Source organism: Emys orbicularis, chromosome 4 (genome assembly GCF_028017835.1).
Source record: "Emys orbicularis isolate rEmyOrb1 chromosome 4, rEmyOrb1.hap1, whole genome shotgun sequence".
NCBI lineage: Eukaryota > Metazoa > Chordata > Testudines > Emydidae > Emys > Emys orbicularis.
This window is the reverse complement of record NC_088686.1, coordinates 108,925,800-108,950,815: the sequence shown is the minus strand read 5'-3', so window position 1 is coordinate 108,950,815 and position 25,016 is coordinate 108,925,800. Positions and strand designations below refer to the sequence as shown.

The 25,016-nt window shown below is 41.9% G+C and overlaps 1 protein-coding gene across 1 annotated transcript in view; it reads right to left on the bottom strand.

The window, feature by feature from the left end:
- The window catches only part of CPT1A (carnitine palmitoyltransferase 1A), a 67,998-nt gene that overhangs the window by 3,767 nt on the left and 39,215 nt on the right, over window positions 1-25,016 (bottom strand). Inside the window, exons 9-18 of the mRNA XM_065404441.1 lie at window positions 23,812-23,899; window positions 17,736-17,931; window positions 16,103-16,291; window positions 14,928-15,033; window positions 10,450-10,566; window positions 9,409-9,573; window positions 8,047-8,181; window positions 3,744-3,896; window positions 1,896-2,000; window positions 123-215 (exon numbers count right to left, since the gene is read on the bottom strand). Of these exons, the coding sequence (XP_065260513.1) occupies window positions 123-215; window positions 1,896-2,000; window positions 3,744-3,896; window positions 8,047-8,181; window positions 9,409-9,573; window positions 10,450-10,566; window positions 14,928-15,033; window positions 16,103-16,291; window positions 17,736-17,931; window positions 23,812-23,899 (1,347 nt within the window). The remainder of the gene's footprint in view (window positions 1-122; window positions 216-1,895; window positions 2,001-3,743; window positions 3,897-8,046; window positions 8,182-9,408; window positions 9,574-10,449; window positions 10,567-14,927; window positions 15,034-16,102; window positions 16,292-17,735; window positions 17,932-23,811; window positions 23,900-25,016) is intronic.

Sequence of the window (25,016 nt, the reverse complement as noted above, 5' to 3'; positions counted from 1 at the left end):
AGATTCAGATATGTTTTTAAAAATATGACTCAAGGGACATTTCACAAACGAATCTGAAAATGTAATCACTACTGAGCTGTGTAGGAAAGGTTAATAGAATTGTAATTTTACTTCACACTTACTGTCTCAGGACAAGAGAATTTGCTGGACACATGGAAATGGATGAGGTGTTCACCCACAAGAATATAAGACACACCATAACCATCATCAGCAACCTGTGGAAAAAGTATTTAGCAATAGGTTTAATACACTCATATATAACAGCACAATTCCTGTTCTATAACTAGGTATTAAAATAACTTGAAGTTTTCTCTAAAGCTGGGATTCTTGACCTTTTCTGAACCATGCTTCACCTTGGCAGTTTTTTTATTTTTTAACTTGGAGTCCCCCCCTCCCCCTCCATGTCAGGTCACAACAGGCAGCCAGGCCAAATTTGGCCCCTCACTTTTACTATAATTACTGTCAGAAGGCTTGCAGTGGCTCTCTAAAAAGTTTGATATACCTCCCGGTTAACAACCTCTGCTGTAATGCAAAAATAAGTTTTAATGTATGTTTAATGATGCTTCAGCTCAAAGAATTACTGCTATTTAGAGGAACACAGAACAGTTTAAATGGTCTGCCTTCAATATTATCAGCACATGACCATCCAAGTGTCAAAATGCAGCTCCATGGGACAGACCCTATAATACACATAGGAAGGACTGTCCAGCTGTGCACCTCCTACTTATTAAATGTAATGCATCCTCCCTGCACGTGGGGGCATCTCCCATTCTTGCTGAGCAGTCTGATACCCTAGTATTCTTCCTTTATACTACAGGGTCGTGCTCTGTAGAGCATTAAAAGAAGAGCAGAGAAACTAGGAAGTAAGGAAGTAATGAGTCCTTGGGCTTCCATTGTCGCAAGGGGAGGGGAGCCCATTTAGAAGCGAAGAGAACATTCAGGGGCAAGACAAAAGAAATAATAAAAAGGAACTGGAAGAAGGAATATGATGAGTGAGACAATGGAACATAAGTAAGAACAAAAATGAAAAGACAAGTAAGAATGGACTGAAATCCTTATGGCTGAGACACATTTCTTTGTTGGCAAGTGTCCTCTTTTGGATACCAATTACTGGCCATATATAATCTGGATGTTGTGGTTCATGAAACGTTTCTCAAGTCAAACTACCCCATAGAAAGGATTTCAGAGGTTCAAACGCTGCCGGGGAAAGTTTCACTTCGTCTTGTTGAGTAGGTAAAAGTCTTATTTGGAAAAAAATGCCGAAGCCTCCTAATTTGAACACCCCTTTGGGGAGCTCTTTTATTTTATGACATTGCAATTTAAAAAAAAAAAAAAAAAACGTATCTCAATGTACTGGAGAAAAGATAAAAATCATACCAAGGATGTGATTTAAAGGTATTTTCAGGCTCATTAGCTGGTCAGAGTACAGTATCACATAGCATATATACTGCAATCCCCGCCTCTGATTGGGGGGAATCTAACAAAAATAGGTACAGTACATATGAGCCTTCATCTGCAGCTACTCTGTGTTCTCAATGGTTGTTCAGCAAAAAATGGGAATATGTCATAATGAACACAAATACCACAAGTAAGAGGTGAAGTAAGCCCCCATCCACCAGATTTCATGGTATAGTTATGTCTGCCTAGCATACCTGGATTCCTCTGCAAGACCCACCCAATTTACCTAGTCTGAAAGAAAAGAACAAAGCCAAGACAACAGATTCTCCTGAGCACATACATACAAAAGGAAAACATTAACACACATGCTTTCAGAATCCCCCAACAAGTCTTCAGTCTTATTACTGAGATAAAGTTTCAAGTTAGGAGCATACAAACTAAGCCCCTGTTTAAGAAGTATGCATTACAAAATAGGTTTTAAAAAACCCCAAACTTACAGGTCCAAAGCCTCCGCCACTGGATACAAACTCAGGGTTCTTCTCCAGATCAATGTGCTGCTGTGGTGTCTGACTTGTTGACAACCTCCAAGGCTCTGACAAAACCTTTAGAGCATATGAAGTCCAGAGTAATGTAATGTGCATATGGGCAGCTTGTGTGTTGCAATTAAGTAGTTGTGATCAAGCTAAGCTACAAGACTTTGCTTAATAAAGCACTACTACTAAATATGAACTCCAATAAACATTCCCAATGGAATGAACAGGTTAAAATGAATTATCTATATTTCAGGACAAGCTATGTTTAAAAAAAAAAAAAAAGCAGCACACAAGGCCTTGACATTGATCCCATACAGAAAACAGATAAGTTCCTGTTAGTATCATGCTTGGAAAAGGCTTGCTGAAATAAGAAGAGTGATCACTAGGGATCTGATCGAAAGCCCACTAAAGTCAGTGAAAAGATTCCCATGGACTTCAACGGGCTTTGGGTCAGGCCCTTGATTTGCAACAGTAAAGTATTAAGAAACTGTAACCCTTACAAAAAAGTAAGAGTTCTGTGTAATCTCTAGTTATAGCACATCAGTTTCAAGACAGGACTAAGGAAAACTGCAAAAAGTTGTTTTCCTCTTCAGCCTGATCATTACATTCATTAATCTCTGTGACCCAGACAATGATCACACACGTGATTAATCTTTTATGGAATGAAGCAGCAAAGAATTTTTGTCATCTATGAGAAAGCAAATGCAATACTGCACCATTTTTCCATGTCTAGAACTTACAAACCCAAACTATATAATAAGGTTCTTTAATTTCACTAAAGAAGATCAGTGGTTCTCAACCTATATTTATAATTGTGGGCTGCATATGCAGCCCACAATGTGTTACATGGGCCGCAGGTTGAGAACCATAGCGCCCACCCCGCTAAGCCCCCTACAGACCTCTATGCCCCCCGCCCAAAGACTCCTCCACAGAGTGGGGCCAAGAGTGCCACGTGCGGGGTGGGGCAGCCAGAGCTGGGACCTGGACCCCGCCGCGCACAGGGCCAGGCAGCCGTGGTTGGATTTTTTTAAGCACACAGCTGGGCCGCAGCTGTGTGCTAGCTGGGCCGTGGGTTGAGAATCACTGATCAAGGTAATACTCTTCTGTTAGTGTGATAATCCGTAACATTTATATATCTCCACACATGCGGTTTCCTAAGCAAACATTAACTTCAAAGGGTGATATTTTACAGTGACTTCACCTTACATGTAAGTAATGTGATCTAGAGAAAAATTAAAAGCCTAACTCCACTGCCTTTATCGCTATCAATCATTCCTTTTTTGCAATACCTGTCACATCTCTTTGAACCACTGCTGACACTTACTACTCTACAACAATAGTTTTCTGCAAGTTGTGTCTTTGTAGCTTATCTAGTCTCCTATAAAGCTGAATAATACTAAGGGAAGATCTACACTACAAATTTGCAGCTGTGCCACTGTAGTGCTTCTGGTGAAGACTTAACACTTAACTCCACCTCTGCAAGAGGCGGTAGCTATGTCGGCAGGAGAAGCTCTTCCGCCAGTACTTAGATCAGTATAACTGCATCGCTCAGGGGTATAGAGTATTCACACCCCTGAGCAACATAGTTACACCGCAGTAATTTTGTTGTGTAGACCAGGGCCAAATTAGCATTCATTAACATATTTCAAAATGTCAGGGTAACCAACTCAATCTCACATTTTCCTTAGAACTACACATTTTAACATAAAATTATAGTAAACTCGTATCAGAAAAAGCTAATTATTGATAACTAATCTTTTGTTTACTTGATGAAGCTGCACTACTGGATAGCAATGAAGAAAGGTTACTTACTTCCTTAAGGAAAGGAGACTCAACACCAAGGTATTTGGACACCACATAAAGGCAGAACAGATGGCGGTCAATGCCTGCACCAGTCATGGCAAGGCGATACAAGTGCTGGTGTTTATCAGCAGCAATCCTGAGTAGTTTACACCTCTTTTCATTCTAAAGAATAATAATAATAAAAAAACACCAAGGAAAAAGACAGAAGGTATTTAAATTGGGAACTCAAAATTACAGTGACTGGTCTCAACCTGCAGCACTAAAAGCCAAGTACAAAACAAAGTATGCAACAAAAACCAGCTATGAGGAACTACCACCAACATCAGGAAAGGAACTTTGAAGTGATGTGGGATTGATTTTTTTTTTAATCCAATTTTTCTAGTTTTAAAACATTTCAATTTCTGGAGTTAGCATATATGTCAATAGTTTCTGGTAGAAAACGTGTGATATAACTCACTGAATCAGGTACAGCATGAGATATGATTACAATACTAGCCCTATGAAGTTTGCGTCTTCATTGTGCATCTAATCAAATCAAGCTTCCTGAGAGATTATAGAACAAAAAAATCTAATCTTACTCTGTTTTTGTATTACTCTGCTTAGACAGCTATAAAAAGCAGGTCTTATTGAACTGATGAAAGAACTGGGAGCTTAACAGCTATTTTAAGAGGCTGATAGTGCAGTCAATGGCAATAGAAGATTTTAGTTACTAAATAAAACACTCATTTTCTAGATAGTCAAGCACATTCTGTCAGATTATTTCATACACCCAGTGTGCTATCTCAGAGTATGATAATTTGTCACTTCTTCCCTAGCCCTCTCCCATCACAGCATGGTGTACTATCTGTATAGGGTATTAGACAGCCTACTTGGTTTGGCATAAGAAGCTGCTAATACTTCTCCTGTTAGTTATTTGAGATAATGATAGCATTCAATAGAAGAAGGGGAAGAGTGGCAAAGAGCGGGATAGAAAAACACGGGTGGCTGGAAAGGCGCACAGGGGGATGCAGGAAAAAAACAGAAAGAAAAGGAGAAGTAACAGAGATCAGGAAAAACGGGGAGGAAAAATCAGATGTAGAAATAAAGAAAAGAAAAAAGTATTCTAGTAGAAACAGCATCCTGTCAGAGGCTGAAGTACTGCCTTCAGAAAAGCCCATTCACGACTTGGAGAAGTTGTAAGTGATTGAGATGGTTGAATCATCTGACCTACTGTAATAAAAAAACCCTTGGCTATAACCTTTACCTTTAAAATGTTTGGCCAAATAATAGGACATTGTCACAGAACTTTCTGAAATGAGCCCTGGCCCAGATTTTCAAATCTAGGCACCTAAAGAAAGATCTTCATAGATGCTGCACACCCAGTTTCCAGTGACTTTCTGGCATGGCATTCAGTAAGTTCACAGGGTGAAAAGCACTTTTCATACTGCATAAATAAAAACAATTCTAAAAATTAAGTTTGAATTCTAGGCCTGATTTTCAATATTGCTAGCACTCCAACTGAAGACCATAGGAGCTGTGAGTGCTCAGCACATCTGAAAATCAGGTAAGTAATTTCCAAGCTCATCGAAAGCACCAGCGATCTTGTGAAACATGACATATTGTAGTACTTTACACTATCAGTCTGAGAGCACCAAGTAAGAGATCATAGGGTAAAGTAACCATTTCAATTGTGAATTTTTGTTTAAAACTACATAATATGAAGAAGTTGCAAAGATGGTATTTAACATGATGTTAACTGGACTCATTCAATGGTGGTGTCACAAAGGTGTCTTCAGCAATATGCCTACTTGTAGTTGTAAACTCAAAAGTGACAATTTCAACTGATGTCATTCAGCCTGTACGTGTCCTCACTTCCACCTTTCACATTGTTGGACTGAGCAGTATGTGGGCAATTCTTGCGTAAAATGAACATGTTTTCTCTTATCTTAATACAGTTTGTTCACAAGACATTGACCTGCACTGCACAGCTGTAAAACAGGACTTTACCCTACCAACTGTGCAGCAGCAGAACTATCTGCTTCACTTAAAGAGATATTCACAGTCAAGAAAACTTTTACTTAGACTGTATTCCATTTACCTTTTAACTGTTTAGGTTTTCCCATGACATTTACTTATTAAACATCTGTGTAAAAAAGCCACACAACCTTCCCCCCCCCCAAGCTTTTACCCATAACAAGGCCCGGAGTTCTCTTGCTCAGTCTCACAGTGAGGTCATAATGCTACATTTGTGACTTTGCAGTTATTTGCAACAGACTAGCAGAAATACTGAGGGGAAAGGAAGGAAGCTTTTAGATTAAATAGTTAAGAGCCACACTACAGTTCAATAATTTTCTTCTATGTCTATGTTAGCTAGAGTGTATTACTGGTATTATCAGAGGATGTCATCCAGAAATGTTTGTGTTCCCTTGTCAGCATTCATACTATTACAACCAGTGGTGAGCTGAAGCCGGTTTGCACCGGTTCGCACGAACCGGTCGTTAAATTTTGAAGCAGTTTTAGAACCGGTTGTTAACCCGCTTCCCTGCAAGGGGGCGCTGCGGCTTTGATGGGCTCCGGCCAGGAAGTGATGTAATTCCTCCTCCGGCCGCCGGGGGCGCTGGCTGTGGGAGCCATGTGGGCCGCCGCCTGGCCCTGGGCACGGGCCCTGTTGCTGCTGCTGCTCCCCCAACCGCTGGCCCTGGGGCTCCCGCTGCTGCCTGGTGGGTCCCCAGCTGCTCTGCTGGGCCTGGGCTGCGTCCTGCTGCTCGGGCTGCTCCGAGCCGCTCTCCCCGTGAGTACCTGCCACCCTGCCCGCAGCCAGCCCCTGCCTGCGGCCAGCCCCCGCTGCCCTGCCTGCAGCCAGCCCCCGCCGCACCCCCCTACGGCCCTGCCCGAAGCCAGCCAGCCCGCCCCACAACCCCCTGTCTCCAGCCAGCCCCTGCCCTGCCCGCAGCCAGCCCTGCACCCCCTGCCTCCAGCTAGCCCTGCCCCACGCCCGTTTGCAGCCGGCCCCACGTCCACTGGTGCCCTGCAATTCCCAGGGCAGTAACCCTGCACACCTGCTTCAATGAGGGGGCAGGGAGCAGCTGGGACCCACACATGTGCACACCACACCCAGGGAGTGGCAGGGACCCACACATGTGAAACGGAGCTCATTTCTAGTTCAGGCCCATCTTTTTAAAGAAGAACTTTAGGTAGGGTTAACATACATCCGTATTTTCCCAGACAGGTCAGGCTTTTTGGTTCTTAAATCGCTGTCCCGGGAAAATACGGACGTATTTTTTATTGTTAAGTAGGACTCCCAATGACTCAATGCATTGCCACTTCTTATGGAGAAAGGTACCAAAAAATACATACTGTGGCACATCCCTTAAATCAGAATTTTTTATATGGAACCGGTTGTTAAAATTTTGGCAGCTCATCACTGATTACAACCACTACCAAATATTTATTCCTTAAAGTAAAACACAAACATAGCTAGCACAGTACTTTGCATAACAGAAAATTACCTTGCAATAGCATTAATTTGCTCAGTTTCTCCTTCTAAGAAGAGAACACATTTTCGCTTAAAAATGATAATTGATTTATATTTGTGAAAATCTTGAGTTGCAAAGAAAAGGGTCACTTTTTGTTTTTTAATTACTGCGGTTCTCTTTTTATGTAACAATTCTGAAATCCTGCTGCAATGATAGAGAAGTACAGATCATCACTAGTCTGCATTTAAGCCTTGTCTATACTACAAATGCTTTGCTGGTGTAGCTATGCAGGCAGAGTCCCCTATTGTATATGCAGTAAATGCCAACAGAAGGAGTTTTTCTGTTGGCATGACACCACCACATCCCCAAACCTTAGCTATGCTGACAGAAGCACTCTTTCGGCATAGCTGTGTCTACACTGGGGGTTTTACTGGCATAGCTATGTCAGATAGAGGGTACTGTTTTTTCAACCCCCTGACCAACATAGCTATGCATACAAAACTTTGCAGTGTAGATCCAAACTTAGATATTTATTCCTCATTAAGGAAAGAAAGATATAGTAGTTCCTAAGCATTTAAAACCATTTTATCAGGGATTTGGAGCAATCAAATTTTTGAATTGCTCCGCTCCGGCTCCAGGCAAAAACCTACTGGTCTGCACTTCATCTCCGGGCTCTGCTCCAAAGCCCTGCCTATTATGGGGTTTATTTGTATAGTTAATGTTATTTCTGGGTTGGTAGACAATGCAGTAAAGCAATCTAGTGTACTGTCACAGGAAGTCTGTGTTTTATTACCAGATACCTATATATGTACACAAAATTGATGAGAATTTATCATGAATTGCTGCAATGAACTTACATTTTGGGTTGGATCTTCCATGGCTCGAACGTAATTGCACGATTCAGTAGTACATGAGCGCACTGTTTCTGTCCTGCCTTCTCTAAACAGGCGGGTCATAGAGGCTTCATATGTTAAACAAAATTTTCCCATGTCCTTGGAGACAAAAAACAAAGATTGAAAAATCTACTCAGACTAAACCTGGTGTTATAAAGCAGCAGATCAAGGCAAGCATACAGAAACTAATAATAATAAAAAAAAAACCACACCATAAATTAAATTGACCAAACTAAAGTATTTATCCATTCATCCTAAAACTTGAAACACAGTCTGTATCCTAAAGTCTATGAAAACAAAATTGGCTCAACAACTACTTCCCAGAATTTCTGATAAAAGCAACCAAAAGCCTAACAAAAACTATCCCACACATTTTTTTCCTTCATAATCCTCTATAGCTTGACAGGGCCTGATCCAAAGCCCATTTGAACAGTCAATGGAAAGGTTCCTACATATTACTGTACTTGGGCACATTACAGCCCATGCACTGATTTTAAAATTTACCAAGGAAGTTACACATCACCAATTAATATGTATCAGCAGCTTTCTGGTTAAAACACAAGTCAGGACAGGTGTGCAAGCCAGTTACTCCTTCTAATGATGGCTGCAAGTAATAATGACATGAACTATTGCTCGGGGTGGTTGCCTGACAAGGGGCATTCATGGATACTTTCAGAATTCAGGATGAGAAAATTGGCTGCAGTAGTGAGAAAATCTAAATTTCTATGATCATGTTAAAAAGAGATTCCATCTACAACAGCATCAGAAAAATGGAGTGCAAATACCTTAAACTGAGAAAAGCTACCAAGCGAAGTCAACAATAGGAATGGGGAATCTTTCTGTCACAGAAATGTGTCTAAAAGCATACTACAGACGGAGGATTAACCAAAGAGGAAAGAAAACCACAGTCCAAATATCTATGAACGCTATTGGAGTAACCAAACATATATGATTAAAAAACGTTAAAGTAAATTTGTATGGTTTAGGATAACAGATGTTACATATGAAAAAATACCTACTAGATAATCAAATCCATTTCCTTTAAGTGCAGGACTTCTGTAAATAGATCACTAATTAAGCAGCAAACAATCTCTGTGTGTGTGTGTCATAAAAATGACCTTCGGAATCATGAATTTCCAGCTAGCAGGCCATTTAGAGCCTGATCTAACTCCCACTGAAGTCAAAGGGAGTGTCTCCACTGACTTTAGTAGAAGTTGGATTGAAGCCTAAGCATCTTAGATGTCTGTATATTTTTAGCCATGGTACAGCTTTATTATATCCATTTTTATGACATTCTATAAGTAACCAGATGCTGTTGGTTCTTACCCGATAGTGAGCAAGCTGAAGGGAAAGTTGCACAAAGGCATCGGGGCTTATTTTGGCTTTCTTGATTAACCCTTTCCCAAAAGCATCAAAGGGAAAAGAACAGAAGTCCACATCATCTGCTAGAGATTTCGCAGTGCACAGGGACCTCTCAATCACTTCTTGGCACTAAGAACAGCAACACATTTTTTAAAATACATACATAATACAAAATTGCACTGTTTCTTTAAGAAAATGATAAAAAGCTCATTCATATATTTTATTTATAGCTAAATAATATATTCTGCCCCCCGCCTTAAATAAATAGCTAAAAAAAATCTGACCAGAAAGCTATTTAAACTCCCATATGCTTCCAGGAATCCAGCAAAATTGTTCTGATTTTCATATTCTGAAATGTTTTCTAAGTGACTAGAGCTTAAATAGTATTATATGATTACATTTATAAAGCCTTCTGGTTCCTCGGGCCCCACGTAAAATACAGGAAAGGAAAGAAGGGAATATACTCCATTTTCTGCAGACACCCCTATTCAACTGACTTACATTCACAGTTTTATGTATTAGTGAGTAATTAAAAATGAACGGTTACTGTAGAACAACATGTATTTTAGGTAAGCTATAAATGGACAATTGCTTATATTACATAGCAAACAAGTGCTCTGGAGCATAAGTTGAATGAAATAATGAAATCTTAATGACACTAGAGTGCTGCTGTTAAATCTTTGAAAAATTATGGATGGCCATTTTTCAATGCTGGTATGCACAAATTAGCAAGTGCAACCTAGTTAAGGTCCTACTAGTAATCTGGGCAAAAAATTGAACATTTTTGAAGGAAAGCCTTTATTAAAAGTCCTCTCAGTTTAAGAAACCCAACTGCTGTGGTTGTCTCTTATTCCAAGGCTCCTCATGTGAAACACATATAATTGAACCTCTGAAAAGGCTCAAATGAACTGAAGCATAGAGGGGCAAATTATCTTCTCTGTAAGGTAACTACTGACTAAGAGAAGTAAAATGAACTCAAGAACTTAGCTGCGGTTTTGCACTCACTTCTTCAGGGATTTCCCACTGTAGTCTGGTGGGGAAAGGAATATTTTGATTGATGCCTCCTTTGCAATGACCATCCTCTGTATAGCCCAGTTGAAGGCAATCAGAAGACATAACATTCTGCAAAGAACAAGACATATGTAACTACATGTATTGTACAATAAAGAGTTTCAGGTTATAGAGTTCAAATGCATTTCATTTTGGAGTTAGGCTAACAATTCCATTTTCAACCTACAGAAATATTAATTACTAGATTCAGAACGCAAAACAGTATCTGCAGACATATGTTCATTAATGCACTGAACATTCAATTTCTCTCTCTAGTATTTAGACCAGGCGTGCAGCTCTGGTGCAGGAGTTTTCTTAAAGTGCCACCACAATGGATTTGTTTACTTTAAACCAGAACCTTGCATTAACAAAAGCAGAGACTGAGCTATTGGGATATTAGCCTGATTCTAGATAAGCTGCCTCTTGATTTATAAGATAAAGACTTGTAAAAATATCTAGATAATAAATACATGAATGCTGCCTCTTGTTTTTTTATGTTTATTGTAAGCACTTTTTATAGACTGCTAGTATTTATGGTAGAAATATTTGATTTCTTAAATGAACAGAAACCGTTTTACTGTAAAAATGGAAGTTCCACAGTATGTCTTACCACAAATGCAATAAAGACCTTTTCCATAAATTTGTGTAGGTCTCAGCAGCAGCAGTACAGTAAACTAGACTAGAGAAGAAAGTGACTGTCCCACTGATGTCTATATTCTCCTTCTCAACATGAGTCCAAGTTGATATTTGATATCTGGTCAACACAGTGGTAGCACACACTGAGTACAGAACAGGGCATCTTTGTAACAAACCTGTTATTCCATGTATACCTTCAACCTTTTGCTTCTTATTGAGTTTCTCCACTGGACAGATAGAACATGCCAACCACTTGGTACACAACTGGTACTTAGAATCTAATAATTAATTTACTATATCTTTAGGCATAATCAGCTAGCAGTAGTTAATCCTTTAGAAAATTAAACCAAATTCAATTTATTCTTGGGCTTCTAAGATACTAGCAAGAAGTTGTTTCCACACCCTAAAAGCACCTATATTAAGGAAAGGAGATAAACAAATAATAGTCAGGGCTTCCCTAAAACAAGAATTAGAAGAATTTTTCCTCTCTAGTGATTAATAGAAAAGCTAGTCAGAATTAGACTCTTGGGGGCAATCTCAGTCCCAGAATCCCTTTGCAATTTCTAATTAGGGACGACAGAAAGACTACTAGGCTTTTAGATGTGGATATTCCCTGCTGAAATATTAAAAACTACTAGCTAATACCAAAAATGTATGAAAAAGACAAATCACTTTGGACAAATGTATAACAGCCAAATGTAAAATAAAGTTGAAATGGTCTCCAAAGCAACCAATTTACCCTTTTTGTACTGGTTTTGAGAGCTGTTAGAGTAAAAAGGGTGGATATATGCTTAAACTCTAAAAGGTGAAAAGATCAAACAATGTTTTGGGGCAATGAACTGTGTTGACAATGAAATAAAATAGGAGGGCCATGAGACAGAGAAACAGATGGGCATTTAAAAAAAAAGGGGGGGAGGGCACTTCTTCACTCCACTCACTGAAAGTATACATAACAATGAACAACCTGAACATGTCAATCTGCAGCCCTGTCAAAGAATGGTTTAGAAGAGTGTTCAGCCTTGATAGTATGCTTCCTCAAATTCTTCACAATCACAATTTCATATAAAGCACAAAAAGTAAGAACTTCAGAAATATGCACACAAGTTAAGTGAAATGCATGTCACAGATTATAAACCAAATAAACCTTTGTGCACAACTATATGTGCAAATTAAGATAACGGGAAGTTATCTACCTTTGTAACTTGAGTTCTTCGAGGTGTGTGGTCCCTATCTGTATTCCAATGTAGGGAAGCACATTGAGACCTGAAAATTGTTGCAAGCAGTGTCTGCTGGTCCACGCCAGCGCCCCGATCGCCTCTTACTCTGCACAGAGAGTATGTTCTAGGTTTGATGCCATCCACATACCAAGCTGTGAGATGAAGCGCATCCGGATTTGGATATTTGACTGCCATTCTCCTGAGTCAAGAGATCTGAGAGGACCAAATGCTGACAGGTGGATGGGACAACTTTTGCAATAGACTTGGAAACCAGAATTCTCCAGGCCACTTGGGGGCATTGAGGATGACTTATGCCCTGCCCAGTCGAATCATCTGTAGAACCTGAGTTAGTAGCGGAATGGGAGGGAAGAGCATAGCTGAAGTGATCTGTCCAAAGCAGTAGGAGAACATCGCCTCTGCAGTGCTTTCCCTGAGCTCCCCTGGAGTAATGTGCTGCATTTCCTATTTGCCTTAGAAGCAAACAGGTCCCAAGTGGGGTTTCCCCACAAGTGAAAATGCTGTTCACTAGTGAATTGTATAGCTCTCACTTGCGATTGATGGTGAAATACCTGCTGAGGCTGCCTACCAGTGAATTCTGGATTCCTGGACGGTACACTGCTGATAGCATGCTATGTTTTTTGATAAAATCAGTTCCATAAGGTGACTGCTTCTATACCCAGGGGAATGGATCTCGCTCCTCCCTGGTTGTTTATGTAAAATATGATTGTTATATTTTCTGACAGTATGAAATATTTTCTGACACTATGAATAAATGGTGAGACTGGATGAATGGTAGAAATGCTTTGCAAGTCTCTCAGACTGCCCAGAGTTCCAGGAGATTTATATGCATTCTGATTTCATCCAAGTGTCCAGCACCACGTTACTGTCCACATAGGCTCCCCAGCCTAGCAGAGAGGCATCCAGAATTATTGTCTTGTTGGGTGTAAGGGATAGGAAAGGAACCCACAGAGACTTGTCCAGGATTTTTCCATCAAGTTAGTGAGGCCCTCACTCTGATGTTCACGTTATGCTTGCTTGGTATATATACACACTATTTGGAGCCAAGCCCACAGGCAATGTAGGTGGAGTCTGACAAATGGCATGACAGAAGAACAGGACGCTATACACCCCAAGAGAAAAAGGGAAATCTGAACCAATGTTCAAGGGTTGTGCATGATATGATCTATCAAGTTGTTCATGGCGTGAGATAAGCCCTTGCCCTAATTGAGTCTAGACTTGTTCCTATAAATTCTGTAATCTGCTTTTGTATCAGGATAGACTTTTCCATGTTTACATAGACTCCTAGGGATAACAGATGAAGCAGTGATGAGGCTGATGCAACGGCTTCTAAGCACACCCTTCCCGCAAAAAGCCAGTCGTCTAAATACAGGACAATGGCAAAGCAACTATGTCTGAACTGTGCTGCTACTACTACTAGAAATAGAAACCCTTTCCTTGACGTTGAAGAGGCATCTACTCGATCACTCCCCATTGGAGGAGGGATGCTACACCCTGGAGGAGAATCTCCTCGTGAGAATGGTCCCTGAAGAGGTATAGGGAAGGAGATTTTGGAGAGGGTACGGAGAGAAATGTGATGATATAGCTGGAATGGATGACATTCAGCACTTTCTTGTCTGTTATTACACTCCAGCTGTGGGAAAAGAGTGCTAGATGACCAAGTATATGCAAGGATTGGATGAAAATGGCATCAATAGTGGTTCACCAATCATCCCATCAAAAATATCTATTGGCGGGGGGAGAAGAGGGAAGGTTGGGTTGAGGTGATTGAGGTGGAAGGTCCAGGGTATTGTGACTTTTGCATCCTCTGTCATGCTCCTTGCTGACTCTGGATGATGTACAGGAGAAAGGGAGAAGGTGTCTCTCCCAGCCCAAGTCTGATTGGGTCCAAATAACCTTTTCCATGAACTGCTTTTTAAGGTGGAATTGCAACAGCTGTCAGGTTCTGCTAGGGATGGAGCGACAGATATTGCACCTCGTGGAGATATGTGCTTCTTTAAGGCAGCGCTGGTGGTCATTTCTGACCAAGAAAGAGTGAGGGCAAAGGACACAGTTTTGAAGCCCAGTGCTCTGGGCATAATCTAATTTCTGTACCAGGAGGCAGACGGGTTCCCAGGGAGGAAGGGGGAGAATCTAACTAACTAAATTAATACAACTAAACACTATCACTAAAGATAAAACTTTGAAATATTTATGTTTGAAGTCTAGAAAAAAGGAGACACTCCAGACCCTGGGAGGTTCTGACACAGGCCATATGGCAGTAAGAAGGAAGTGGAGAGGCAGTAGGTCCACCCTATCCCTTATACTCTTGGTGCAAAGCATGAGGAGAGCAGAGGTGCAGGGGCAAATCAACGGACACTGCTTGGAAAAATTTTCTGGTCTCAGGCATATGGAGCACATGCGTACCCACATGAAATACTATGAACTCACATATCAGACACACAACTTTCTTAGTAAGCATAGCTTTAAACAAACTTTAGCCTCAGGATTCACAAAACAGAACCAACCAAGATGAGATAATCCTTTCCATTACCTTACTTTGTCAGCTATAGAAACACTCACCTCCCAAAGGTGTCCAACAATAGGAGCATCTGCCCAAGAATGCTCTGTATTCAGGCCCATTTTGCCATTCTTGAACACTACAAGAGTGAATGTTTTGTCAAACCACCTAAAAAAAAAAAAAAAAATTGGAGATTTTTTTTGTATGTTTAAAAGTTTTCATTCAAAGTGACACCTTGTTGAATCTCTCTTTCAATTAGATATACCAGCACATAATTCCAGGTGACGAATAGAAGAGAAAAGATTTAAAAACATGCTACAGAAATAACCAGCCTATAAATTCACTGGGCCAAATGCACTAGAAGCAAAAACAGGTGCAACTCCACCAAAGTGAACAGAGTTAAACAAGCTGATGTCTTCTGTGAATTTTGCCTGTCAAGTGAATTTGGCAATGCTAGATTATAATTTACAACTGTATATTAGGATTTGTATTTAAAAACTATGTAATAATAAATAAAGGCACTTAACCATTTTACTTCTGTTTGAAAAATCCAGATATTGAAAATTTCTAAGTTTTCAAATAGACAAGTGCATTTATTTTTAACTAAAAGAAAATCTGAAATTTTAAAGTTTTCTTGGGGGCCAAACATCATCACAAACTTAAATGTTGCTTATTGTGGTTACTCACGAACTTCAGCATGACTATGACACTACAACTGGCTGTGAATTATGAAATGTAAGACACAGGTACATATGATGCTTAAGAAACATGGGGAAAAAAGTGACTGATTTAAGTAGCAGATTGAACAAAAACACCACTCTGGTAAAATAATAAATGATGAGTTGATTGCCAGATGACCAAAACCCTCAAGAGTATGCAGTGCAATTTAAAGGATACACACAAAAGGTAAACACCACACTACATTACACATGAACCAGAATCCTCTTCAGTAAAGTAACGTGACTAAGTGGCACTGTTCCCACCTAAGAACATAAGAATGGCCATACTGGCTCAGATCAAAGGTCCATCTAGCCCAGTATCCTGTCTTCTGACAGTGGTCAATGTCAGGTACCCCGATGGAATGAACAGAACAGGTAATCATCAAGTGATCCATCCCGTCACCCATTCCCAGCTTCTGGAAAACAAAGGATAGGGACACCATCCTTGCCCATCCTGGCTGATAGCCACCTGCTCATTGTGACTATGAGGCACTGTTCCCACCTGCTCATTGCTGTACCTGTCGTAACAACTGCCATGCAGAAGAGACTTTGCATATGTATCCATTGAAGTCACTGGATCCTCTTCCCTGTAGCCCTGCTCAGTTTCATCCAAAGTCACAAAGAAAGCTGCTTTTTCCACAGCATCCAAAGACTGCTTGTTCTTTCCACGTCCAAAATAGGCCTGACGAGCCTTAGCCCAGGGTACTCTGCAGCAAGAATTTCAATTTATGGTCATATGTAAATTGGTCAGTGTTTTACTACCTTTAAGAGCACAGTATGATTCTATAGGGCAATCTTACTTTTTAACAGATTTAAATGTCCTTTGGCTTTCACCCTGTGCCTAATGAATTTATACTAGCAGTAACAGGTGAGGATATTGCTACAGATATTCTTGAATCAGAGTCCTGGGTGAAAAAGGAATTACTACCATCAGAGGCCAACTCAAGTAGTAGTACACAGGCAGGAAATTTGGTTTTCAGGAATTAAACATGTGTCTGGTACACAAAATGCATACTACACATTTTGCACATTTACAGCCTAACAAAGCACAACTTTTTGATGCACCTCTGTGGAAAGTCACATACACACTAGAAATTAGATATACAAGGTCACAAAACCAATCTACAGGTGCTCAAATGCTATGACAAAGGAGACCGATGTGTAAACCTGGATAGATCCTCACATTTAGCTTAAAACTATGCTAATGAAATGGTTATGTCTGAGATATTAACTTATAAAGGTCTGAATATCTGAAGTCCGAGTCCAAGAACTGTAACTCACTTCTCTTGTATGCAGATGGCTAGAATTTTGGAGTCAAACATGTACAATTGCTCATATATATATTTGTGTGTGTATTTGTATAATTTATATAATATAGCTACCCAAAATGAGTGTTATAATATAAATAAGACTGTACTCTCCAAAAAAAAGTTTATATACTATGCTATTGAATTGTACATTTAACATACATTACATTTTTCCATTAAGATGTGCATTTGAAACCAAAAACCTGAAAAAGGAAGTGAACAGTGTAAAAATAAGGAACCATTGTGCTTTCATGTATTTGTTTTCCAAATCAGAAACAAGGGGACAAATCGATCTCTGGTGTAAGGCTACTGAATTCAGTGAAGTAGTAACAGGGATAAATTCAGTCAAGACAGTCAGATTCTACTTTCTCAATTAGATATTCATAAATTAGGTTGGAGTAACACCACTAAAGTTAAGGGAGATATTCTGGCTTTACACTAGTGTAACAGCAGAATCTGACAAAGTGTCTTGATTTTAAAATTTGATAATTTTAGAAGGTATGGTAATGCCCCAGAAAACAGATTATACAAATGTTCATTAGCCATCAAATATTGTTCAATTAAACACTTATTGATTCACTTTTGTTTCATAATTAAAGCAAGCTTCTCAAACTACAAATAGGCAGAAGGTGTGCATGAAGGTGACTGGTCACTGCCAAGTTACTTCTAACTCAAACCAGAAAGGGTTCAACGTTGTTTCACATTACAGTGATATGCAACAGCACAGATTATGGAATAATCAACTAACCGCAGACAGTAAGGTTCAGAAGCTGGCTCTGAGCCTGGCATCTTTAAACAACTGTCTTAAAATATCAGAAAAGTTACTGTTTAAAAAAATTCATACCTATCTCCTGCAGTAAGAGCTGCTAACTTCTCTTCTCCAGCCTGAGGTTCTGAACTGTCATCTAAAATTCTTTGCATCTGCTGTTCAATTTCCCGAGGCTTCAACAGTCTACCATCATGATATAGCCAGACTTTGAAATAACGGCCCTTATGATACACGACAATGTGTCTGCTGTCCTTCATGTGCTGGATAGTGTCTAAAATCGGAATCAAAGGTTTGAAAGCAACCTTAGGTCATGTGATGTTAGGATGCAAACAATCCGATACCGAATGTTTAACTCTAAAGGGCATATGCTTACCATAAAATACCATTGTGTCTAAGCATACTTGTTTACAAAATATTAAATCCCACATTTTCATTTGATTTATAACATTGGCGACCCATTATATTATCTGAAATTTAGCAAGAAAATACTGCTATACAAAATAGCCAAACAAAAACCCTAAATTTTATAATAATTTCATATATACATAATGCAAACACTTTCTAACTTGGGTGCCAATGTTAAGCAACTAAGAAAGTGACCTGAGTTCCAGTTCTGTGATATGGCCAGGAAGTCAGTGCAGGAAGGATGGGCGTAAAAGTGGCTTTACATCACCCAGGCTCTTCAGCTAGTTGGCACCAGCCACAAGTTAAAGCAACCTCAGGGCTGCCCTAACTTATGCCTGTGGCCCACAATCACATCTGTTCTGGCAGCTGGGAATAGGTGGAGGGCAGCAATGCTACCGCCATATCCCTCAGATGGGGGCTATGAAAAGGGTAGTGACGTAAGGAACATTCTGACACTCAGGGATTCAACTCTATATTCGGGGATTCTTATCTGGCCACAATTCACTAGTTTTATGGCTCCTTTGTGCCTTTACAAAGGGACCACACCTCTTGACTGAAAATCAGGACCCTGCTTTTCCAGTGGTTCCAATTGCCCCCAGCTTCCACTATTTCAATAAGAATTTCAGGTGCTCCACACCTCTCATGATGAGACCACTTATTTAGGTACCTAAATATAGATTTAGGTGCCTAAAAAAGTATGAAAAGATTAACATATTACATAAGTAACTGTCTCTAAACATTTGTTCTATTACTAGAAGAATGTTATTTCTGTACATCTGTAAATGTCTGAAGAAAATTGCATGGGTTTCCTATGGTAGCGAGGGTGGACTGACCAGATGATCTCACTGGTCTTTTCCATCTCTGAGGTCTAATATAAACAGTTCACTGTTGTCATAATATATTATATTTAGTTGTAAGAGAAAAAATTAAAATAAGAACTATTTAATGGATACTGTATTGAGATAATTAAGGTTTCATCACTGGCAGTGTGGAAGTGAAATACATATTTTTAAAACATAAAATTCCTATTTTTAACAGAAAAATGAAAAACATGCTGAAACTGAAAAGAACAAACAGGACATGAAACAATGATTAAGGGAAAGTGATTAATTATTTTATGAAGATGACAGAAGATTTTCATATAAAATACTTTAAGTTTGCTGCCTGGAGCAGCAGAAAAATTAGGGTGCAACTGTAGTGGTTTTCAAATGTACAGAATTTACTTTAACTGTAATTTGTTACAATAACAGTATGTCAATTTTATATCATATTTCTGCAAAGCTCAATGCACAGAAAGTATATGAACCAGTTACACGCAGCGTTCCTACATTTTCAGTATCAAGGCCTATTTCTTTTCAGAGTATTCCAAGTAATTAGAGTACATACACTGAACTTGCCTACAGGTCAGAGACTATTCCTCCAAGCCTCTCTATGCCCAGACCACTCTTCAGGCCAGTGAGAGGGATACAAAGGGGGGAGCAGTGCCATAGTCTTGCTTTCCTCCTTGCTCATTTTGGGGCAACATGTACCCCAGAAGCAGACAAAAAGAGCAGTCTCTGTAGTCCCTGGACCTTTTGGAGGTCCTTCCCCTTGGAAGGCTTCTTTTTCCTTTCCCTTCCTTCTATGCCTTAGTCAGGGACATCCTGGCTCCAAGTGAGAACTAACAACTACTGGTGTGAAATGTATTTCCATTGGTTCTGAGAAGATTCAACCAAGTATTCACTTTTCTGACTGAGGATTCTTGATGGCTTAAATACTCCTAACAAATTGCTCCAAAGAGGAGAATTGGCCTGTTTTTGTTAAGATTTTTGTTTTAAAACAAAAAGCTATCTGGTTCTGAATCCAGTTTCTTTGGTTTTGTCCTGAACAGAAGTACCGTATATACTTGTTCATAAGCCGAATTTTTTTAGTAAAAAAGGGAAGCACCAGAGACGGGGGTCGGCTTATAAACGGGTATAGAGAGGGAGAGGTGGGACACAGACCCTCTCCCCAACAGAGGCAGCAAGGAGAGGCAGCACAGCCAGAAGGGAAGAGGCGGGGCCAAAGTCTCTCCGCTTCTGGCCACACTGCTCTCCCCCCAGCCTCCGAAGCAGCTGCAGCTCCGGCGCTGGCAGGCTGCGGCCGCGCCGCCCAGCCTGGCCCCACCCGCCGGAGCAGGCTGCGGCCGCGCCGCCCAGCCTGGCCCCACCCGCCGGAGCAGGCTGCGGCCGCGCCGCCCGGCCTGGCCCCACCCGCCGGAGCAGGCTGCGGCCGCGCCGCCCGGCCTGGCCCCACCCGCCGGAGCAGGCTGCGGCCGCGCCGCCCGGCCTGGCCCCACCCGCCGGAGCAGGCTGCGGCCGCGCCGCCCGGCCTGGCCCCACCCGCCGGAGCAGGCTGCGGCCGCGCCGCCCGGCCTGGCCCCACCCGCCGGAGCAGGCTGCGGCCGCGCCGCCCGGCCTGGCCCCACCCGCCGGAGCAGGCTGCGGCCGCGCCGCCCGGCCTGGCCCCACCCGCCGGAGCAGGCTGCGGCCGCGCCGCCCGGCCTGGCCCCACCCGCCGGAGCAGGCTGCGGCCGCGCCGCCCGGCCTGGCCCCACCCGCCGGAGCAGGCTGCGGCCGCGCCGCCCGGCCTGGCCCCACCCGCCGGAGCAGGCTGCGGCCGCGCCGCCCGGCCTGGCCCCACCCGCCGGAGCAGGCTGCGGCCGCGCCGCCCGGCCTGGCCCCACCCGCCGGAGCAGGCTGCGGCCGCGCCGCCCGGCCTGGCCCCACCCGCCGGAGCAGGCTGCGGCCGCGCCGCCCGGCCTGGCCCCACCCGCCGGAGCAGGCTGCGGCCGCGCCGCCCGGCCTGGCCCCACCCGCCGGAGCAGGCTGCGGCCGCGCCGCCCGGCCTGGCCCCACCCGCCGGAGCAGGCTGCGGCCGCGCCGCCCGGCCTGGCCCCACCCACCGGAGCAGGCTGCAGCCGCGCCGCCCGACCTGCCGGAGAAGCTGCGGTCAGGTCAAAGACATCCTCCCCTAGCCCTCCCCAGATAAGGTGGGAAGGGATGGGATGGGGAGAGTGTGGGAGTCCCGGGCTAAGGATGGGGTCATGTGGGGGGTGGTTGCAGAGGTTACTCCCCTGACTCCCAGCTTCTCCCCCCCCCCCCCCAAATATTTCCCCACCATTTGCTGTCCTGGCCCATCAGGACAAGCAGCTGGCGCGCCGGGACACTTTGTTTACTTAGGTTTACTTCCATGCCTGCAGACACTCGAGGTAAACAAACCATCTCGGCCCGCCAGCGGCTTATCCTGAGGGCCCGGGAGCCAAAGTTTGCTGACCCCTGAATTATAGGGTCGGCTTATGAACAGGTTTTACAATTTTTCTATTTTTACTTATCCATTTTTTTGGGGGGGGGGGGGGGTCGGCTTATAAACGAACCGGCTTATGATTGAGTATATACGGTAATTGTTTTATTCTGCAGTGAATCATTACCTTGTTTTTGTGATACCACAATCCACCACCACAGAAGTTTATATCACACTCACCAGTGGGACTTCATTGTAGGATTAAGTAACAGAAGATGGGATGCAGGATATAATTTTAAGAAATGGCAAGAAACATTTTTAAAAATGCCAAAGTGTGTAAAATGTATGCGTTGTGACAAAGTTCCTCCTCTACCTTGGTGGGTCCTGCGCTTACTGGCGGATTTGCTCGCTTCACAGATTCACCCTGTGGGTCAGGAAACAGTCCAGAGACCTTCCCCTCTGGTAGAAGCTATAGTCCAGGTCAATTGGGAGGTTTGGGGGGAACCCGGGCCCACCCTCTACTCCAGGTTCCAGCCCAGGGCCCTGTGGACTGCAGCTGTCTATAATGCCTCCTGTAACAGCTGCATGACAGCTATAACTCCCTGGGCTACTTCCCCATGGCCTCCTCCAAACACCCTCCTTATTCTCACCACAGGACCTTCCTCCTGGTGTCTGATAACGCTTGTGCTCCTCAGTCCTCTATCAGCACACCCTCTCACTCTCAGCTCCTTGAACCTCTTGCTCCCAGCTCCTCACACTCGCACCACAAACTGAAGTGAGCTCCTTTTAAAACCCAGGTGCCCTGATTAGCCTGCCTTAATTGATTCTAGCAGCTTCTTCTTAATTGGCTCCAGGTGTCCTAATTAGCCTGCCTGCCTTAACTGGTTCTAGCAGGTTCCTGATTACTCTAGTGCAGCCCCTGCTCTGGTCACTCAGGGAACAGACAACTACTCATCCAGTGACCAGTATATTTGCCCTGTACCAGACTCCTGTACCCCACTGGTCTGGGTCTGTCACAGTACCCTTGTATATTCGCTAGGATGCTCTCTTTTGTAGCAATTTATAATTGCTGGTGGAAGATCAGATTAACAATCTTAGCAGTTCAACTCTCACCTGAAGACACTTTAGGGGATAAGAACATAGCTCTAGTTTCCAAACCTACTTGATCCACAGTTTCCCAAATTAACAAGGGTACCAACTGCAAGAGTGTTTTTTGTGATATGGTCACATACCATCAACTCATTTCATACAGCCCAGTGATTTGTACTAGTGAGGAAAGGTTTCATATCCCTTTGCTAGTCCCCAGAACTACTAGTATGTATAAATCTCTTATGAATGCAGACCTGGAATACAACATACACAATTTAAATAATAGTGCCTTACTTTCTAGCCATTCCCCTTTCTCTCTTTCTAAACATTTTAACTACACCTATCTACTATGTCCTATTTATATTGCTCTACCATTAGAGTGACTTGTGTTTGAAGATCGCCCAAAACTTTTACAATTATTTAAACCTTACGATTTCTGTAAGGTAGGTGAATAATTTTTTTCCCTACAGGTAAACTAAGCACAGGAAAGTAAAGGGAACTGCCTAGTGTCACACAATAAGTGGCAGACAGAGAACAAATTGCAGGAGTAGACTCCCCCCTCCCTTCTAACCAGTAGACACTCCCTTTATTATATTGACAACCTTTCACAACGCTGTGGAAGTAGTTCATAACTTTGAAGAATTGAGCCCTTAATTATTATAAAATGCAATATAATTATCTTAGAGAATGTTACGGAGAAATCACAGTTTGGATAAAAAGTGTCATTACTATAGGTGATTTCAACCGTGACATCTCTTACTATGTACAAAGAAGGTTAAGATGCAAGTAGGGTCTAAAAACACTGACAGGACTAAAACTGTACCTGTCTCTATGCCTGGTATACGACTAGTGTTGAACATACGTTCATACTGAGAAGAGCACATTGGGATGGTATTTTGAATCATAAGCTGAAAGGAAAAAAGGAAAGTCAAAAACAAAATAAAAAGATTTCAAATGATTGTGAGATCTCACAGAGAATGGAACTCTCATGGAGGTAAAAACGTAGATAAAAACCAAAAGGACCTTAAGGAACAGATTAGAGAAAAAGTAAGTATGAAATAACAAGGCAGCAAACAGTTTCCTAGGGCCAGCTTCTAAACAAAGGAAAGGAACAGCCAAAAACCATTAATCTGTCAGAATACTACCGTACTAATTGAAGTCAGTCAAAAAGGAGAAATGTCTCTGAAACTATTATGCTAATTTGCTAATCGCTGAGAAATGGTCATGGCACACATTCAGTTTAACATAAGAGCATCTTTTACTCCTTTTTCAGGTTTTGCTCTTTGAAAGTACAGGTTTAGCAGCTTATGAATATATTAAGGGGACACCCTTCGGAAATATTCCGCAGACTGTTTGGATTCCCTGATGTTCCTTGTCCTTGGCTGGCCCCGCTTACCTGTCTCCTCTCCTGGGATACGGGAGGTATTAAACATTCGCTCCCACTGAGCTGAGCAGAGTGGAACAGTGGATCCCATCAGAAGAATCTATGCCGCAAACGTACGTTACAATTGCGTTTTTATATATACAATTAGCAAATTGAGAGAAAAAACACACATGCTGGTTAGAGAGAGACTGTAGGACAACATGAGGATTCTTAACACATCAAAGACCTTTTTTTCCCCCTTTCTTTCCAGTTGTCCCCTGACCTACCCATGTTAGGTTCCATAGTTTTTCCACTAGTCGTATGTACACTGCCCAGCTACTCCGAGCTTCCACTTTAAAAGCAGATGATCAAAGCTGTGGATTTAACAGATTCAAGGTTTTCTCAGTGCCAATCACTGATGCAGAACTTCATATCATCCACTGGGAGTTGCCTCTTCACAGCCTCTGATTCCTCACAGTTACATAGCATATCAGTGAATATATTTTATATATGTATATATGCAAGAGAACAGATTCTTATTAGACTGCAGTCTCTTAAAACAGTCATATGATCCTAGGTCTCAAGCAGAACTGATTCCCTCCATTAGCAGCATTTATTCATTAAAATAAACGGCCACGAAACGGAGTAGAAATTAACTACAAACTGAAGGCACAGAAGAAAGGGTAAGCCCTTTGTATGAACAACAGAAAAGCCATTGGCATGGCATTACCTGTACATTACTCCATAAAAAAAAAAAAAAAAAAATCTAGTCATCCTCCTAAGACTCATTCAATGACTGTTTTTAAAACAAACTGTGATACCACCAAAATGGAGAGGGGAGATATTCATATTTAGAAATGTTTTCTTCTAAAGTTTTCAAATATCATTTAAATAGTGGTTAAGAATTTTCTAGCCTTATTTTTTAATTTTTATAGGATGCAGTGAAATGGACTAAAGCCATAAGGCCCATATCAGGATTTGAATTTCCCCAAAGTTTGGAACTATTCAGATGCTGGGTTTTGGTTTGCATCTGTCTCTAGTATGATTTCCTGGACACATCCTTCAACTGCTTCAGTTGCAACATAATAGTAGAAGTCACTTCGCTGAGATGCCTGCTTTAAAAAAGAAGATGGTCTAGGAATCGATTTTGTCCAGTGGGTTCCTACAGCCCTATATGATGCATTATTGGTATGCAGTATCCATTTCAATGGCATGCACAGAAAGGGTTTTCTAGCTCT